Raw genomic sequence first — 21,494 nt, forward strand, 5'->3', positions numbered from 1 at the left:
AATCCTATGATGAACCAATGTTTTTTCAACCTATCAATAGGTTGGTTCTCCATGTTGCCCAACAACTTCTTGAGCCTACGAGTATAAGCTCATAGATTTTCATTTTTTCTTTTCTTGGTGTTATGTATTTCATCCACAATTTCATTGTCACCCTTGACTTTTAATTCCTCCTAAAATAACATCTTAAGGTCGCCCCAAGATGCTTTGGTTCATCTTCAAAGCCTAAGAACTAGTCACTGGCTATGCCATGTTAAGTGGTGAGAAACAACCTAAGCCAACAATCCTTACCATGCAAATCGTTTGCCAACCAAATTGCTTCACATCTTATAATTCCCCATTGGATCCTCCAATCCATTCCCCATAAAATTAGAGAGTTTATGCCTGTCAATTCTACGACTCGTTTGGGGGGGTCACTATTGTTCTACACCGGTATGTATTGTGTATTGAGGAATTGACTAGACTTCTTTGTTCACCTATGTTCTAATGCTTTTTTTGCACTTTGGCCATGTGCAAGTCATCTACATGTTCATTGTTAGTGTCCCTTGTGCCTTGGTGACCAAACTCTTTCCTGAACTCCTTCCTCCCCAGGGTCTTTGGCACAAGCCCCTAATCCTTGGTTCCTAAGTTATACATAGGCTCTCGTTGCAATGCAAATTGCTTTCAAGTATCTAGCAACCTCATTCTCAAGCTTGCTTTATTCATTCTCTTAAACACGTACCAACTGTACTGACAGGATACACTACATGGACTCAATTTCTAAGTCTTCTTTGTTTGACACTACTTGTATCGATGGATTGATTTCCTATTAGCGAGATCTTCCTCAACTTTGTCAAGCAAAGTTAGGTTTCTAGTAATTTCCTCCCACTCAATGTACACTATGTTGTGCCTTCTTCATCGAATGGTTTTCGTCTCTCTTGTCTACGACTTTGGCAAACACTTTTTTGTTTTTACTTTTTTATGGACTCTAAGATTCTTCAACAATTCTCTATAATCGTCATCATCTTTCACTGTGTTCCCTAATTTAGAGAGATCTCACTAACCCTTCTCCTTCTTCCTAAGTGTGCGCAGTATGCCTTTTGTCTTTATTTAGTAGGAGCATTAATTATTGTGTATGCTTTTGCCATGCTCTTCCTCCTTCCAGTTCCTTTATTTGCACCATTGTATTTGTTAATGAGTCGTTCCTAGTCTCTATCTTCCCCAAGATCTCAAAGGGTTATTAAGTTATGTGCGAGCAACCCCAGCAGCCTTTGAGGGAGGTGCTCAGCTTCCTCATTCATTGTTAGCCTCTCTTAGATGACACTCTCAAGGACCCCCTAATGAAGAGCTTCCTTTCAAACGTATGAGTTTATGAACACTTCCCATAAATATACCAAACTTGTGTAAACTCATCACCCTCTATGTCTTCAGTTTTAGAGACTTTTGTCTCTTCATAGGGTCAGCACATTACGCTGCCATACTACCTATTGCCATTTCTCCTTTGCAATTTAGATCTCAAGGTTTCATATGGCAATGTTGCCAAAATGTTTACTCCAAAGGGAACTTAATAAGCCATGCAAAGTAAACAGTAAATGGAGTAATACTGAACAGCGACGCAACATAATAAATTCAGATAACATCATATGGCCAGAAAGATATATCTTTTATTCAAAAATATAATATGTACAACCAATCAATGCTGCCTTCCAAGAGAGCCATTAAGAACATATATAATACCTAGTGGTTGGATAAGATTACCAACCGTCGGCAACTACCAAGTACTCGGAAATGAATATGTTATACTGCCAGCTAACCATTGCTTAATTAACACACATTTATTTATGAACATGGCAAAACTGCCAACTGCATACGCTGTCAAATGCCATAGTGACTTGTAACACAACTATTGTAGAAAACCATAGTTCCATTAAACAAACAAGCTCAATATTTAAGCCCTCTACTTGCGTAGGCAAAGGAACATATAGAACCCTCTTCCTAACAAGTGCATGAGTCATGCATTAGCCCTAGTAATGCTTCCCTTTTAATCATCCCCACAAGTATTTGATTTATGCTACTAACTCTCTCCTAATTATTTGTCTTTTGTATCATTATCACAACCTGCAACAAGTTTTTTCCTTAGGTAGCTCATTAGCAAATTTGACAAAGAGTCATCATGGCCAATCCAACATGACCCTCAACTGAATTTCCAATTTAAGGCCCACCACTTCCTTTCCCTGACCCACTTCCACCCTCCATTTCACGCATCTTGTCCTCCTCGTCACTGATGAAATTCATCCTGAAGTGACTGAATATCAAAGGAAGAACAAACACAAAACCTTGAGAAATTTACAGAATGAATATGGAATATGTGCAAAGAACATATGATTTTCAGCACATTCAAAGAGAAAAAATATGAAAACAAAAATGAATGATATCCAATTCTTTTTATGCATAGAACCAATATGCAATAAAAAAGTTACTGTTCCTTGTTTAAAATATGTACAAAAATCAACTTCTAATTTAAAAAGTAAACAATAGAACTAATGTAAAACGACAAAACAAGCCACACATCAACGAAACCACTTCTGAACTTGATCAACACACACGAAAAAGTAAAATCTGCAAATGATAATGCAGAATATATCTCAAATAGACATGGAAACGACCTTAGCCCATAGACCTAAGCAAGGAACAATGTGTTATTTTCATAGACAGATTACAGAGTATTTTTATTTTCTCCATGCCTCTTTGTCTGGTGCTAGCTTTGCTTCCTAGGAGCTTGGTCCATGCTTTTGCTCCAGCCAATTTGTTGTCAGACAATGGAGTTATTCTTTCATGGAATTTCAAGTGTATCTTTAATTTAATATTTGGACTGAATTTTAAGCAATTTTGGTTGCATGTCCATCAACAAATAGTCAAGGGTGCCATGCGATGTCTTTCAAGAGACTATGATAGTTAAGTTTCATAATAACATGAAAAGACCAAAGCTCAATAGCAGTCTTTATAGAAATGTGTCTCTAAAATGTTATGATTCTACAAATTAAATTGAGATTATATTAGTTTTTGAAATATGTTTATAGTAACCAGGTTTTAGATGAGAATTTTCTAAACATTTCAACTCATGAACCATGCATGCGCATGGCTAACATCAACTATTTTACGTTTATTTCTCGGTGAGAAATGGAAGCAGAGACTTCCTTCAGTCATAAGTAGAGTCATAAATAATACAAAGTACCATAACTATTGAGAGAACCATATCTCCCTCATATTCCAATTGAATCCATGCAAATTCGTTCTACATGATTTCTCCGCTTTATCATATTTCGAAAAAAAATGGAAGTAGAGTGTTAAAAAAAAATCAAATGGAAAAAAATGGCTAAAATGAATAACTTGGAGATAATTGGCCTATTCTCCATCAATGATTTAGAGGAAAATCCCAAAGCACCATTCTAGCACCCTTCAATATTTCATAATCTTACATTTTCACTTCATTTCATACACAGAAATATTTTCCAATACAATAAAACCAATCATTGGAAAATAGGCTCACCACATGTTCCATGAATTCGGTATTGCAGACAATGACCAAGGCGCATTACATCAAATCGACAATCTAAGTCAAATAGCATTGCCACGCCCTCGGAACCTCCATATCTTACTCCCTTCCACTCCTTTGGCAGAATACAATTAACAGCAGCCTGTTTTATTTATAACAAGACAACCATAAGACTGACCACAGGAAAAACAAATTTCCCCAAAAATGTGGAGAAAAAGTGTCTAATAATAATAAAAAAGTATCCTAGTTATACATTCATTTGAGCTAAATGCTAGAATCACAACCTGCATGTCAAAAGTTTAAAAAGTCTCAAAATATACAAGTTAATGCCCAGTGCTTCTTCAAAGACCTTGAGTTTGATTTATAATTGTAGTCAAAATCACAAAGTTGTTGGAAACAATTATATGAACACCTTCATTAATAATATACTTGGAAGTTCTAAATCATGCCATTATCTGCAACGGGCTGAGCTATCAAACTATGTCATTAGTCTACAGTGTGTACCAGGGACTAGTCTCCCTTTGTATCCCGTGGGACTAGGAGACGGTAAGAGAAAAATTTCTAGGGCTATCTAACGATTCGCTTTCAGAGGATGTCAAATATGTAAGATTGATTAATTTTTTGTGAAATTCAACTTTATGAGGATATAAAGCGACAATTTGCAGTAAAGAAACCTGTATAAGAAGCTCCGACTTGGCAGAAGAAGAAGGTCCTACGATTTCTACCACATTCCCTGCTCGTAATGGTACTCTCATCAAGGGTGGAATATGTCGTGTGAGTGCTACGCATGATTGCCGATTCACCAACACTCTTGCAAGCATTGTCTTTGCATTTTCATCGGCATTAATCCACTCGCTTGTCCCGCCAATATCTTCCATACTCCTAATTTTACACGCCGAATGCAGAATGGTTGTTGTTTTAAATTAGAAAGTTGCAGCCTAAATAATCTTGTTCCCAGTTTAAGGATGAAATGGGGCTGCCAAAGATCGTTTCCATTTGACACAGAGGAGGAGAAATGCAATGGAGATTTTGAATGCAGAGAGTAGTTATGGTTACGAAATGTCTAAGAAGGAACTTCAGAATTAAAGATACAGAATTTGAGGGAAAAACTTGAGAGCCGATTCCATACTATGTCGATTTTGTGTAGTGGGTTTAATTTAAACTTCCTTTTTAAGCATTTATCGTATGAAATTTAGCGCCGAATCTTTTATTCGTTTCACTTCTGAGATCGGAAGGTTATAATTGTGGGTGATAATTGCATGCATTGCATTTTTATTCCTCTCCATCTAGGTTCTAATTGTGGTTGATAATTGTATGCATTGCATTTTTATTATTCCTCTACATCTAGGTTCTAAGTAAATTGCTTGTGCATGATATTTACATTTAGCCATATTGCTTAATTGCATAAGGTGTAGTATCTTTTTGATAGTCTATAATTGTACTATTTAAATCAACAAAAACAAAAACCAGTAGTCAAAAGGATCTATTTGCTTTTGTGAATAGCAAAAAGTTCAAATTCTAAAAAAAAAATGAATTTCAACAATTATTTTGAGGTGATTTTCAAATTCAAGATTGAGTTGGAGAACATGAACCTGCTACTACTCTCAGTTTTCTGTAGAAAAAGAAAGAGAAGGAGGAGGGCTCTAATGGAGAAGCTACAAAGGAGTTGTTTGTCAACCTAACTGAGGATTGGACCCAATTGTTGTTGTTGAAACCCAAGGAAGGCAATAATTTGTTTTAATATGTTTTTGCTTGTTCAAGTTAGTTTACTACTGGATTGAAGGAGATTCTCAAATCATTTAAAATGCACTAAGAAAATGTACTACTCCTAATTGGCAATTAAACTCCAAGCTCGAAACAATTCTGAATCTTATAGATTATTATGAGGAAATAAGAATCCAATGTATTTATTGAGAGGGCAATAAGGATGTTGGCCAGCTAGCTAACAAGGGAAAGGGCAATAATGTATTGACATCAATGACAACCATACCAAAATGACCATACTAGATCATTATTTATCCAAATTTACTCATTCTAATCAACACTGCAACAGGTTCACCCAATACTCTCATAATATTCATAGCTAGGAAATTAATCCATTACTATTATGTCTTATCAACCTATGCACTCATGTTGCAATGTCCTTGATTTGTTAAGACTACCCTACTTTTGAATGAATGTTACATGTCGACCTAGAAGAGAAGAAGAGTTGAAGACCTACATCTTTTTATAATTAATAAGAGCTAGTGTGTTTCTTCTTCAACATTGTACCATCTTGATTTGGTTGATAGGAAGGAAAACAAAATCAGGTTTCCTTTGGTTTTTCTAGAATATGTGTTGTTTCTTTGGTATCAAATGATTTTTTTTTAAATGTGGTCATAAAAGCATGTCCAAGTTATGTGTATTTTAAAAATCCAATTACATTTTTCCAAATTATCATCATAATTAGGGTTTTATTTTAAAAATCATGTACGTGTTATAAACCATAATTTTTGATCCATAACACATTTAGGTTATTCAATTTCTCAAATACCCTAATCACGTTAGGTCCAATTTGGGGTTTCTTAGATGAGTGGTTGTTTTTTTCTCACCATCTTATTGCACATGCTTATTTTTTGAAGTGTACATGTTGTGTCTTAACAACTCACATCCCATTTTGATCTTGAGGCCTAATGGGGATCTCTATTTTTTGGCAAAATTCTTATGAGTCAATCACATTGGGTGAGCCAGACTATAAGATTTTTGTTCTTGGTAATTTGATGTCTAAGTGTAGGGATCTTTATTTCATTTCTCTCTATTTATTTTGCCCCTTTTTTTATTTCCTTTTTTCTGTCCTACCCAAGTTGGATTTTTTAAGCTTTTAAACATTTTGTGGTTGTCTTCATCTATTGACTTTCCAAAAACTCAATGGCCTAAAAACCTAAAAGCCTAAACCACTCGAAGTCTCAAATCACGGATAAGAGATCAAGGTTTTAGGGCTATTAGGTCCTCCTCAAAACCCCAACAATCCTTGACCCCTAAAACCATGGTCACGTATAGTTGGGGTCAAGGTTGATGTTAGTCCACATTCATAAATAAAAAATTATGATACTTACATTCACGCATATGACATTCACATAGATTTCAACTTTTTTGTGCTTACAACATTTTGTAGACACCTAAATCTAATCATGCAAATAGGTAAACACATTTAGTCATCTTCTAAGGTATATTTAAATTAAATATTAAATATTTAATTATTTAATGTTATCCCCTGATAAATTAATTTAATTAATTAATTATAGTCTAATTAATAAATTAAATGACAACCAATTGTCTAATTTATTGATCAAATCCCCCTTCCTCTATTAAGTTAAATAAATACATAACCCATTTAATTTAATTGCAAAACTCCTCTCCCTTTATTTTATTTAATTAGTTAAACCGCTCCAAATGCAAACTCACCCCTGAACCAGTAGTTAGCCAAACTCAACCCATACACCAATAATTTCCCTTTTAATTAAATAATTCATTTAATTAATTAAACTCCTCCACCAACCTTTTTTCTAACAAATTCACCCACCATCCACATCATCTAGTCAACTAAGCCACCTCACCCACCTTAACTAAAACACATCACCCCCTCATCTATGTCTAAAATCCCTCTCCAGATCAAGGCACAATTTATTCATCCTAACTCAAAGCCCAAGTCCACTCTCATGTTACATCTCCCTCTTCCATCTCTAAACACAAAATTCTATCTCCTGCACCTATCTCAGTAAACTAAAACCTATCTCACACCTCACCCAGTTAACTATCTATCAAGAATTTGTATCTCCTCCTCACCCAATAATTGAACCCTTTTCTCCTCACAAATCATCCATCATTTGAGAAAAGTTACTATACTATTTGAGAGCTAATTACTATCAAAGTACTATTACTATACTTATATTTTCATACATTCATCCATTCAATCCATGCATTGTTGAAACTTGAGCATGCATTGAGCACACATCCACGATCATATGACCACATCTACACATCAAGGAGGTTATAGAGATTCAAGGTTTGTATTTTTTGTTATTTGGTTTCCTTATTGGTCAGTCTCATTTGTTTGCTTTGATTTTAGTTTGTGAATGCTTGGATTATTCTTTGTGTTCCTTACAAATTAGTTTCTATCGCACACACCTTTAACATCAATTTTTTGGGTCTTTTTGTACTTGTAGTTGAGGAGGGATGTTAATATATTCATTATCATCATAGGTGAACTAGATAGCTTGTCATTATTTCTCTAGCTTAGGTTAGTTTCCATTGACACTTTTGTTGTGTTTTCTTCTACTATTTGTTTTTGTGTTTGTCGCTATGTTATTTTTGGTATCTAAAAGTAGTTCATTTTGTGTTTCTTTTTGGTTATTTTCTTTTGTGGTTTATTTTGGTTCCTATTTCGACCCTCGATAATCGGGAGAAATCATTTTTTTGAACCCTAAGTGATAGAAGCCTTAAGTTGTATGAATCTAAAAAACCCTAGCTTCTCATCATTGGGGTGTCAAGGATTTCATGATCCTTGATTCTCAAAAGAGAATTAAGGACCATGAAGTTTCCAATCTTCCTACATCTTCAAGTTATAAAGAGGACTTCTTTAGGGATTTGAGGGTGTTGTGACCCCCCAATCCTCAAAAGGGAGATTGGGGAACAAGTATCCTCGATCCCCAATAATGTGACTATGAAATGTTTGAACCTAACTATGGGTTGTTAGGGGTGACTCAACCCCTGATCCCCAAAAGTGATATTAGGGATTGATTACATCTAATTCCCAATGACATATTATAGACATGGTTACAATCCAAGACTAAGGGTTTATAAGGTTTTGTTTTTCTTCTTCTCTACAAGGGGTTCTTTGGCCTATGTTGTAGGTTTTAGGTCATGTCTTTATTTAGTCTTCATTTCTTTGTGATAGTGCTTATTCAAATTTGCATAGAGTAGTTTATCTAATCATAATAAATGATATTAATAAGTGTCTTATTTTTTAGTGCAAAACAACAAGTATGATAACAATAACTCTAATGAGGTAAATATTTATGGGTTACAAAAATCTCTCCAATATCTCCAAATCTATTGTTTAGGAGGAAAGTGGAAGCAATGAGTTTGTTAATGTAAACTAGATGAAATGAGTTTACTAGTTAAACATCTTCACTATAAGTCATACAATAATAGAGGAAGAAGGGCTTCCAAAGATAACTCTCAATGTAACCCAAGTTAGATTACCACAACCCAAGTAAGGTGAAGAGATGCCAATACTAAACCCAAATATATCAACGAAGTACACAAGAATGTCCTCTTCCATGGAATGTTCATTAACCTTTAGGTTTGTAATGTGATTAGATTGAATTGATTGGATTGATTGATTAAGTGCTAGATTAACTATCTTTCCTAGGGTTTGTTTATTTAAATGCAAGAAATACATTTACAACACTACCAAAGCAAGAAATCAAACTTGAGACACAAGGATAAGAGAGAGAAAGTGATTAACCACAAAAACTAGTAGTAGAAGACATGATGCAGGAGCATCTTGGGTTCTTTGGAAATCTTGCATCAACCAAAAATATTTATTGTTTCCTATACCAATCTATTGTTTATGGGGCAGTCCTTATTGTTCATGTTCTTTGTTTTCATGCAATTAGTTACTTGATAAAAACCTATCATAGATCCTCTCCCTATGTTTGTGGGACTTAATTCCATATGGCCGAAGAGTTATCCTTTTCCCTTCTCAAGGCATGCTCATTTGCTAGCGTATGGAGTAGCATGTGGTTTTTGGCTTCTATGAGGTTCATGTGATTTCAAGGCTTTCTATTACCATGGGGAAATCTTCTTGGATCACATGTGGACCTATATTTGTTCCTACGGATGTTAGCTATCTTGATTGTGTGGTCACTAATTTTTCCCTTGGGTTAGGACCTATATTGTGTAATAATTGTATCCGTTAGGCTAACTTATGGTCTTGATGGCTATATATTTGAGATCTAGGATGAAATTATGGGTGATTAGGATAGTCAGAAGAAAGATGGAAGTAATTTGGCTCTGTAAGCATGAGCTTCTAAGCTCGCTATTTGTATTTCAATTGTTTATGGTTGCAACTAGGTAGGCCTTACGCCTGACATGGTGCATTGTACTAAGATTGTCTCGACATATGTGCATTAGAATCAATATAAATAGTTGTTTCTTCCATATTTTTGTTTTCTTCTATGTGTATACTCTAGCAAGGAGGTTGATGGGTGCTCTCTTACATCATTTATTCATCCTACCTTGTACCAAGTGGTATCAAAGTGAATGTTTCCTTCCTTGCAAAGTCTTGGGATCGTGGAGAATCCTGATTGAAGGTTGTTGTAGGATCACAAACTTGGTATCTAACCTATAACTTGTAGAGGGTTATGATTCTTCTAGGAACTATTATCAAAATGGTTCAAGGTAGAGGAAATGCAGATAATGCTATTATGGACATGTTGAGACAAATTGTAGCAAGGCTTGAAGATGTTGAGATAGCCCAGAAAAGAGGAGTACATCTTGTTGATATTAGTGATGAAGAAGAAATTGTTGCACCTAATCCTAAACCTGAACCAAAACAAGATGAAGAAAGACTCTTGAGATATTTTACTAGAGAAAATTCAGGAACTTCTTTTGATCCTTCAGGTTATTGTGGAGATCTTGATACACAATATTTTTTGGATTGAATCTCTGAGATGGAAAAGTCTTTTGATTATGAAAGTACCCCTAAAGACAAAAAAGTTAGGATAGCGACCACTAAATTGAGAGGACATTTTTATGTTTAGTTGTACTTCTGGATCGAGATTGTGGAAATCTTCTATCTTTAGGACATGCTTATCTTTGGTTGGAACACTTGAAAATTAATAAACAAAGAAGAGGAAAGGAAACGACCAAAAATTGGGTGAAAATGGTTAGTAAGTTGAAAAATAAATTTCTTCCTGTTGATTATTAAGTTAAATTTTTGAGGAGAATGTAAAACTTGAGGCATGAAGATGTGAGTATAAAGGACTACACTAAGGAATTCTACAAGTTGGGCATTAGATATGGACATGTTGATGATGAGGTTGAAAAGGTTGCTAGATATCTTAATGGAATGAAGACTTCAATTAAAGATGAAATCAATTTTTTGAAGATGGAAAGTGTGGAAGAAGCGTACTTGTATGTCTTGAGAGCCAAAGAAATATTGGAAAAGCAATAAGAATATAAACAAAGGACAAGAGGTGGAAGATTTCAATGAAGTAGATGTAAATCTTATGGAGAGAATAACAAATCTAACAATAGATCTCGGGACGAAGAATTATTAGAATGGAAAGATGATAATATTAGCAAAGGAAGAGGTAACTACAATAGAATCAATTATTCAGGTTGCTCTAAGAATAATAGTAATGGCAAAATGGAAGATAGATCTTGTTTTAAGGGCACTTATTTTAAATGCAGTAATGAAGGACATAGAGCCTTTTATTGCACCTTTGATGGAAAGAAGATATGAAGTAGTAGTAGAAATGTTTTAATTTGAGAAGTTATTGATCCACCTAATGAACCTAAAAATATAGAGAACCTGATGATCAAAAGAACCTTGTGGAATGAACAATTGAACAAAGAACGTATTTTGAGGAAAAGTTTATTTAAAACTAGATGTAAGATTGAAGAAAAATATTGCAAAGTAATCATTCATAGTGGTAGTTTAGATAATTTAGCATCTAAGGAATTGGTTTCTAAATTAAAGTTGTAGAGATTGAAGCATCCAAATCCTTATCACATTGCATGGATCAAGGATGGGCACAAGTTACTGGTAAGTGAATAATAAATCATGAAATGTAAGATTGGGAATAATTATGATGAAGTATTGTGTGATATTATGCCTATGGATTGTTGTCACATTATTTTGGGAAGATAAATTGGTAGTATGAAAGACAAAATTTACATGATGGTAGATTGAATCAGTATACTATTTGAGCTAATAAAAGGAAAAGGAAAGGAAAGGGAGTTTTATAGTCCATGACACTATGCCATAGTTTTTGGGTTTACATATGGTGACACTGATATGGGACTACCTCATACTCTTTTTCAAGAGGCGCTTGGTACTACAAATGAGGTGTACATACCTTAGCCCCTGGTGGGATTAGAACTTGTGACCTCTCTTTCAAGAATAAAAATTCTCCACCACTGGGCCAACTCATGAAAAGGAAATCAGTTTAAAAGATATGAAAGATCAAAATGTGTCTTTTGCTTTGATTCCTAGAAAGATTGAGAAGCAAGATGAACTTGAGCACCTGGGGTTAGATCCTTGTTGACATAATTTCAAGATATCATTTTAGGAAATATTCATGATGGATTACCCCATATAAGAAGTATTAGTCATTGCATGGATTTAATACCTAGAGCTAGTTTTCCCAACAAGAAATACATAGGTTAACACTTGTAGAAAATGAAGAACTAAATAAACAAGTACAAGAATTGCTTGATAAAGGTTTGATTAGAGAAAATTTGAGTTCTTATGTAGTAGTTTCTTTATTAGAACCTAAGAAGAATGGAGAATGTGCATTGATTCCAGAGCTACAAATAGAATAATAGTAAAGTGTAGGTTTCCTTTGCCTAGGATGGATGAAATTATGGATTGTTTGAGTGGAGCAAAGTATTTTACCAAAATTGATTTGAAGAGTGGTTATCGTCATATTATAATCAAAGAAGGAGATGAATGAAAGATTGGTTTTAAGACTAATGAGGGTTTGTATGAGTGGTTGATTGTGCCTTTTGGTTTAACTAATGCTAGTACTTTCATGAGATTGATCAATGAGGTATTGAAGGAATTCTCGGGAAAATTTGTGATTGTGTATTTTTGATGACATACTAATTTAGAGTAAGACCAAAGAGGAACACCTAATGCATATCATACAAGTGTTGCAGAGGCTCAAAGAGGAATAGTTGTTGATAAACCTGAAGAAATGTTCCTTCATGAAGGATGAGATTGTATACCTTGGTTTTGTGATCTTTTTTGATGGATTGAAAATGGATCTTGAAAAGGTAAAAGCTATACTTGAGTGGCCTACACCTAAGAATGTTGGAGAAGTTAGATCATTTCATGAATTGACAAGTTTTTATAGGAATTTCAACATCAATTTTAGTTCAGTATGTAATGCTATAAGAGAGACAATGAGAGGTGATAAAAAGGAATTTAGATGGACACATGGAGTGAATAAAAGTTTTGAAACATTGAAGCAAAAGGTAGTAGAACTATTTGTGCTATTTTTACCTGATTTTACTAAAGTTTTTTAAATTGATTGTGATGTTAGAGAGAATGCAATTGGAGTTGTTTTGAGTCAAGAAGGTAAGCCTATATATTTCTATAGTGAGAAGTTGAATGATGCTAAGAAGAAATATTTTGTCTATGATCAAGAGTTCTATGCAATTATTCATGCTTTAAAGAAATGGGGACATTATTTGATGCCTAAGAAGTTTGTGTTGTACATTTATCATAGTTGGGTGGATACAACTATTTATGCAAATTTAGTCATAAAATAGGTAGACCAGCCACAACATATGAGATCAAGTCTCTCCTACCTTAAAGGGAAGGCTCTCCCTTCTCATTGTTCCTTGGATCAACTCAAGGTAAGCAAGAAGTTGAGAGATTTTGTAAGGGGTGTTACCAACATTCATCCCTCTTATCTTTCAGGAAAGAGTCCACTTACCCATAGAGCAAGCAAATGGCAAGATTAAATCTCTAAACTACACTTCTATCAAATAGTTGGAAACGGCGATACTGGTAAACCAACACCAACTCAAAGGTTGATTGAAAGCATACCAATTTGGCTCTAAGCCCTATTTGTCTAATTTATAAGAAAAATCATTACCATTGGGGTGCAAAGGCTTCCAAAAGTAGACAATTTCTATTCTATAACTTATTTTTACTTCTAATATATTCTATAAGAAAATCTTGTAGCACTGGGGAAAGACTTCCATAATTATGGAAATTCGTAACTTTTTTTTGTGAATTTGAGATGGTAGTACAAGCTACAATCAAAGATTCTAGTCTATGTATCACCATAATCACTCCGAGTCAAAGCTTCAACTCTAATTATTTCTTAACTCACTATGCTATATTATTTAAACATGTATCAAATACAATAGACATAAATCATAATCAAAGCTTCCAATTTGTGCTATCATAATTGCTTCCAATTAGAACTTTATATCCAATTACTTTTTTATTCACTCTTCTTCCAAATTAGCACTACACAATCAAAGTTATGCTAATACAAGTTTGGAAAAGATTTCTTGCATACGATAAAATATGATTTTTACAATGAAAGGTGAACTTCTTATATAGGAGAAGAAGTGAGAAAAACAAGGAGGAAAAGGTACGAGCAACTCAACCACTTTAACCCAATAAAACTAGGTGGGAAGAATTATTGGATTATATGTCACGAGGATATGCAATCTAATTATATGTAATTGGATTACATGCAATTCATCTTCTGCAACTACAACAATATGCAATCTTATAGATTGTTAGCAAAAGCCTTTGTACTTGGCAACGAAAATGCAGATGATTTTTGAATTGAAATTCCATGTATTTCATGCTACTACACTCTCTTTTATGAGTTTCTAGTTGTCATTTGAAAACTTGACATGAGTAAAAAAATTCTTGTTTGAGTTGTCATGAATTCTCCTTTGTAGATTGGCACATTCTGGAGTCACTAACAATTTGAAAACATTCTCGATGGTGTCTGGGTGCAAACTCAAAACAACTTTCCATCAACACCTTTAAATCTCTTTTTTTTTGAAGAAAATTTCTTGGTGCATTGCCACAAGAACTCAGGTTCTCGAACAACTATTGTGAAATTGGACACCGTATGAATTGCTACTTCTTTTGATTCAAAGCACACCTTCTTTAGTGGATGTCTACATTCTTTGTACAAATTTTGACATATGTTAATTTTCTGCAACATGAAAGTTTCAATGAGATTGAATCCATGAAAGCTTTGATATTTTGAGTGTTGATGATGGGTCTATGAAAGGTGAGTGTTTATAGTATGGACTAGATACTTATTAAACATATTTGGTGGCTGAAAATGAATGAGCCAGTGTGTATTTTGGGAAAACATGACCAAAATCAGGTTTAGGAGGGTGGATTTCACGTGGGCAAACAAAGGTCTTTTGTTTGTATGGCAAAGAATGCAAGTTGGATGCATATGAATGTGCAAAAATGATGAATTTGTTATATAAAAGAGTGACCTTTTACCAAAATCGGGTTCTCTAAAGGTAATTGCATGTACTAATTACTTGAGGTGAACATGTAATTGGGTTCATAGGATGTAACTGCATGTGTCAAAAATGGATGAAATATGTATTGACATGAAAAGATGAAAGTTGAAACAATGTAGATGCATTTGCATTCTTGGATATGATTTTTCAACTTTCTTCCAAAAAAGAGAAACCAAAACAATCAATCAAACAAACTTGAAAACTAAGTAAAAAACAACAACATACCTCTTTCTATTGACTTGGACATGAAAAACTTCAAGATGTTCTTCTAAATGCAATTTCATTTGGAGTTTGGAGGATTTTCAAGCATTTGAAATCAGAATATTTTATCTTATTTAAAGAAAAAATGCAAAAGATATGGCATGCCTTTTAAAGAATGGACAAAGATAAGCCAAATAGTGCAACATAATAGCAAAGAAAGCAAGAAATACAAGCAAATTTGAAATATTCTACTTACTTGGAGCTCAATGGGCCAAAAATGGAAGAAATAAAAGTTGAAATGAACAAGTCTTCTCCAAAATCGGGTTCTCCAAGTGCAAATGCATGCAACAACTCAATAGATTTTGACCAATTCAAAGTTGCACATGTAAATCTCCATGCTCAAATACTTGGGCATTTTTGCATGTAATGGTGAAATACAAGTTACAAAAACATGTAATGCAAAGTATTTTTGATATGATGCATTTATTGGGATGTTTTTTGGTAAAACTGTGCTCGCTAGATGCTAAAATATGGGTCATTTTTGAAGAGTAAGGGTCAAAATTATGTGATTATCAAATGCAAAAATGTGCCTTTGATGATGAATTATTTGAGCTGGAAATGTATTTTCTGGGCTTTTTTAGCAAAAATGTGCCCTTGGATTGTATAAACATGGGTTATTTTTGACTTGGTAATTCCAAAACGTGGCTTCCAAATATCGAAACATGACTTTAAAAGTAATTTTTCTGGCTTCCAAATGCAAACTTTTGGGCATTTTTGGTCAAAATGTGCCCTTGGAATGCATATTCTTGAGGCATTTTTGGAGAAAATGCCCAAATACATATTTCTGAAAGGCATTTGCATGACTTTGTACTCATGATCAAACTCTACACATGCATTTTCATGTTTTATTTTGCCTTGGAAAGCCAATGTTTTGGCTGGGAATGCATGTCAGACTCTCAAGATGCAATAACATAAGTTATTTTCCCTTGCATTTTCAAGTTTAAATCGAACACATTCTTCCCAATGCAAAATTGTAATCTTTGGGTGCATTTGCATATGTTATTTTTCCTTCTAAGTTTAAATCACACTCTAGAGGAGGCATTGTATATGTTATTTTTGGATGAGAAAGATATTTACATGAAAATCGTGGTCTTGGAGGCCCATTGCATATTAAAATATGCATTTTCAAGCTGAAATCAGACTCTACATGTGCATTTGCATGTAAACATGTAAAAAGAAGTGTTATTGAGTTTGCACAAGTTAAGTGACCAGTTAAACACATGTCTAATTGATTTTTTTAGTTAATAATACTTAAAGGGGTCAAAAATTTTTTTACACTAAATAGTTTATATATCATGTGCAAATTTTATTCAAAAAGTAATATTTAAGTTAGATATTTTAAAATAAAACATAAAGTAAAATTTTAAAAAAATAGAACTATATAGTGATAAATTCACTTAAGTGAAAAATTTAAAAAGCAACTCAACATGAAAATATAACATAAAATGCACTATAGTCACTTAAGTGATAAATTAAGTGATGAAGTAACTTAAAAACATAACATAAAGTCAACTTATGTTATATTTTTTTAAAAGTGAATCTCAAATATGAAATATAACATTAATATTTTAAATATGTGATTGTGCCTAAAGACTTTGGGCACCTAAATGGTCATAACTTTTGACCACTAAATTTGATTAAGCCTAAAGATATACTGAATTGAAGGGAAAACCAAATGCAAGAGATTGAATGAAACAAAAAGGCTTAAAGTAACTAAACACACACACACACGAAAGTGCAAGAAAGGATGTTGAGGGCTTCAAAAATCAAGCATAGGATTAATAAATTAAAAAATGAAAAAGACTTGATGAAAGCCTTCTGTAAAAGGATTCATTATGCAAATTGGGATTGATTTATTGATCAATGTTGGCCAATTAAATAATGAATTATCTTAGAGAAATGTGAAACTAAGTTGAAAAAGTTTTGTACTGTTACCTACATTTTGTGGTGACAAAATGCAGGACAACAACCATAAAGCCTTACAATACTTGGGAGGTCAAAATATGTTGAATTAGAGACACATGAAGTGGATACAATACATGCAAAAAAAAATTGTTTGTGTTGAAGCATAGGAGTGGATAGTCAAACAAAGTACAAGATGCTTTGAGAAGAAGAAAAAGTTTGATGATAGAAATGAGGGTTGAAGTACTTGGATTTCATGATTTGAAGAACTTGTATGCAATGGTTGCAATACTTGTAAGAATCACATAACATGATGAACAAAATAAATGGTTTGATTATTTCATTCAGGAATACCTGTTGTTTAAAGGAATTCAGTTGTGTATGCCAAGAGAATCTATGAGAGAAAACATTATTAAGGAGAAACATCGAGGTGAAATTGCAGGACATTTTGGGATTGATAAGACAATAAAATTGATCTCTATAAGATACTTTTGGCCACAACTGTATAAGGATGTTTAGAAGATGCTAAACAGTTGCAGAATTTTTCAAGTTGCTAAAGGAACTAGTTAGAATGTGGGTATGTATACACCTTTACTTGTTCCTAATAAACCTTAGGAAGACATTTGTATGAATTTTTTTCTTGGATTATCTGGAATGCAAAGAGGTAATGATTCTATGTTTGTGTTAGTTGATCATTTTTCTAAAATGGTACACTTCACACCTTGTAAGAAGACATTAGATGCAATACACATAGCAGATCTATTCTTTAGAGAAATTGTAAGATTACATGGATTATTAAAGACTATTATTTAAAACATGGATACTAAGTATATCGATTACTTTTGGAGGACACATTGGAATAATTTGAATATTGAGCTTAAGTTTAGTTTTACATTTCACCCACAAACATATAGATAAATTAAAGTTATAAACATAAGTTCGGGTAACTTGTTAAGATATTTGATTGGAGACAAACCTACTAATTGGGATTTGATTTTGGCACAAGAAAAGTTTGCATATAACAATTCAGTGAACAAAAGTACTAAGAAGTCTCCTTTTGAGATTGTAAATGTTATGCATCCTAGAGGTACTATAGATTTGATTTTGGCACAAGCAGTTTTTGCATATAACAATTTAGTGAACAAAAGTACTAAGAAGTCTCCTTTTGAGATTGTAAATGGTATGCATCGTAGAGGTAATATAGAATTGGGAAACTTAAATGTTGAAGTGAAGAATAGTGCTAAAGCAGAGCAATTTTTGAACCTTATAAAGAATTTTCATGAGGAAGTAAAGAGTAAACTAGATAAAAGTAATCAGGAATATAAAGAGAGAGTAGATAAGAAGAGAAGACATAAAACTTTTGAAGTTGAAAATGAAGTAATGGTACACCTAAAGAAGAATGGATTTCTAGTGGGTACATATAACAAGTTGAAGATGAGGAAATTTTGACCTTGTAACATCTTGAGGAAATGTGATAGTGTAAATGCCTTTGAAGTTGAGTTACCTGAGGACATGGATATTTCACCTATAGTCAATATTTTAGACAACTATGGGTATTTTGAATATGATGAAGAGACAACTGATAATCTTGATTATCCTAAGAAGAAGATAGAAGTAACTAAAATAATATTGGTTACCAGAGTGAGCAAGGGTATCAGAGGAAAAGACTACAAGGAATATCTGCTTTAGTGGTGACATAAAATACTTGAATAAAGTTCTTGGATCTCTCAAGATGAATTAGATCTTTATAGTTCTTCTCACAATATCAGGGCTCCTGTTGTGGACATCAGTCCTTATTTACCCCCATGTGTTTGATGTAGGAGCTTCTTAGGTTTGCAATCTTGCATCAGCCAATTTTTTTTCCTGTTTGCTATACCAGTCTACTAATCATGGGGAAACCCTTACTATTTGTGTTCTTTCTTTTCACATAGTTGATTACTTGATGAATTCCTATCATGGATCCTCTCCCTGTGTTCATGAAACTTGATTCCATCTCGTTGAAGAGTTATCCTTCTCCTTGCTCAAGGTGTGCTCTTTTTTCTAGCATATGGATTAACACATCATTTTTTGGCTTGTGCAAGGTGTTTCATAATGTCCCAAGTTAGAACATTAAGTTATTTATTATAGATTTTTCCATTCAAGCTTTTGCAAACCCAAGATTTTTATTTCGTCATATCTTGATTCCCCATTTATCAAAGTTTTTTATTCTATATATACTCTTTCATTCTAAGAATTCCTGACTTTACATAAATAATAATTATATTATATTTTATATTAATAATTATATATTAATAACATATACTATATCAGTAATATAGATTATATCAAATATATTAATATCAATATTATTACTTATAATATATTTACTTTATATATTTAGATTATTAGATATAATATTTAATTCTCATTTTTCATTTTACTATGTTATGAAATAAATATAGCAAATTTAACATTATTAATATTTCGTTTCTTTTTTATTTATTTATTATTTAATTATATGGATTATATTTGGACAGGAATATCACAGTCCTCCCCTCCCAGATTTTGCTTGTCCTCAAGCAAAACTATTTATACATGACTTTTTGTAGAATAATTGTGTGAAGCATTTAATTAGATGCAAGAAGATTTAGTACACATCATAATGCATGAAAACACAAAGCATACACAAAGTAGACATATGGATGCATGAAGACATGAAAAAAACATGATGTAGAAACATAATACATGCATTCTTGAGTAATGCCTTATAGTTCACTAAAGTCAAGAAGATGATTTACAAATTTTACTTCTTCAATGGAATCCTACGACCACAAGTGATCATTATTATATATGTGTATGTATAATAACAATTAGAATCTTCATAATGACAAATCTTATTATAGATTCCTACCCTCTATCCTAAACCCAAACCTTAAAGACATCTCTAGATCAGGTTTCCTAAACCTTAGTTATTCAACTGTCTTTTCTAGAGTGTTCCCCTTAAGGCTCACATATGCATATGTTGACACCATTATAATATTCTACCATTATACTTCATTAGGTATGTTGGTCAGATGGAGATAATTCTCGCATACCACCATTATAGAGGTTGTATCCATTGAGCAGTGTTTGGCCAAATGAGCATTACACCCATCTCTGATACCGACAAGTGCTATATATCCAACTCTATTGTGTCAGCCAAATGGGCACCAATGCCCATCTTTGATACTGGCATTAAGAGTTATAATTTACTTTATTACATCAACCAAATAGTTGTACACCTATCTCTAATATTGATACAAGAAGTTGTAGCCTTCCTTTTATAATGAATTTATTAATCCTTCTTAATGCAAGAAACATTATATTCTTATTAGCCTTCCCTTAATAATGAATTTATTTTATCATTCTTAATTCAATAAACACTATATTTTTAATACACTTCCTTTAATAATGAATTTATTTAATCCTTCTTAAAACATTATATTTTTATTACTTCTTTTAATATGGAGTGTCAAAAAGAAATAATAATAATAATAATAAACTTGAATATTCCTTAGGAGCATGTACCCTTAATATATATGCATCATTCGCTTACCATTTATAATGCTTCTAACAGCTAATCGGTTTGTACTACATGTGAATGGGCAATTTTGTGGGCTATTAGAATGTTAGGGTTTGAAGTCTCCGTGTCACCGACTTTGGTTTCTACATTTTTGTTATCCTTCTTGTTCCTTCTATTGATTTATGATGATTATAATGGATATTGTTGTCTTCTCATGTAGTGTCTTTGTTTTTGTTGATTATTTCATACGGTTGTTCCTCATTCCTTCATGCCATACAAAATATATTCATCCTTAATTTATGAATTGGTTCATTACCAATTTGTTTTGATATATGCTAGTGTTTCCAACATTTTTCATTGTACAAATAATGTTCACTATATCTTAATATGTCTGCTCTATAGCCTTTCTACAAATATTTCAATTTTTCTTTGTAGTTCATGTTGAAATAATAAAGTGGTCATCCCTGTAATGATAGATTGGTCACTAGCAACTCATCACTCTTCACAACCTACCAATGTCGTCACCTATATGTTGCTCAATTAGACTGCCACTAATATATGATGTGATTTTTCTTATCTTCTAAGGTAACCTAGCACCCTTGTCTTTACAAAAAAATGAACTCACACCACTCAATATCCCCGAGATGAAACAACAATTATCTAGCTAGCCCTTGCAAACTACTACCTTCAACTCACATAAATCTTCCAAACTCAAAGCATTCATATAATGTTTTGATAAACATGCACAACACCTAACAAGTGGGCATAAAATCACAAGGAATATCCAAGTATGAATCACATGAGATCCTAATATTTTGGATGGGTATTATTTCTTGCTAATCGATGAATGAATAACCATGATGATCACATGCTTTAGAACTCAATATGAAGCTTCACGGTGACTTTAATTATAACCTTATGTTTGTAGATGAATGTTCAAATTGGGAATGCCACCAATAAGGAGTTGTTATA

General features: G+C 33.1%; 1 protein-coding gene across 4 annotated transcripts in view; it reads right to left on the reverse strand.

Annotated features, from left to right (window-relative positions):
- Positions 1 to 4,743, reverse strand: part of XRCC2 (homolog of X-ray repair cross complementing 2 (XRCC2)) — a 238,194-nt gene extending 233,451 nt beyond the window's left edge. For 2 of the 4 annotated variants that reach the window (XR_016356017.1, XM_089799613.1), the window contains exons 1-2: positions 4,207 to 4,684; positions 3,527 to 3,674 (exon numbers count right to left, since the gene is read on the reverse strand). Coding sequence is in view for 3 of the 4 variants with exons in the window: in XM_089799613.1 (XP_089655739.1) it covers positions 3,527 to 3,674; positions 4,207 to 4,410 (352 nt within the window). In the remaining variant the exon portion in view is untranslated. Of the gene's footprint in view, positions 1 to 3,526; positions 3,675 to 4,206 lie in introns of all 4 variants that reach the window. The other 2 variants (XM_089799614.1, XM_089799615.1) reach the window with 2 other exon arrangements.
- Between the last annotated feature and the right edge of the window lie 16,751 nt (positions 4,744 to 21,494).

Source organism: Cupressus sempervirens, chromosome 9, assembly GCF_028749045.1.
Source record: "Cupressus sempervirens isolate cs-2001-9-10 chromosome 9, ASM2874904v1, whole genome shotgun sequence".
Classification (NCBI taxonomy): domain Eukaryota; kingdom Viridiplantae; phylum Streptophyta; class Pinopsida; order Cupressales; family Cupressaceae; genus Cupressus; species Cupressus sempervirens.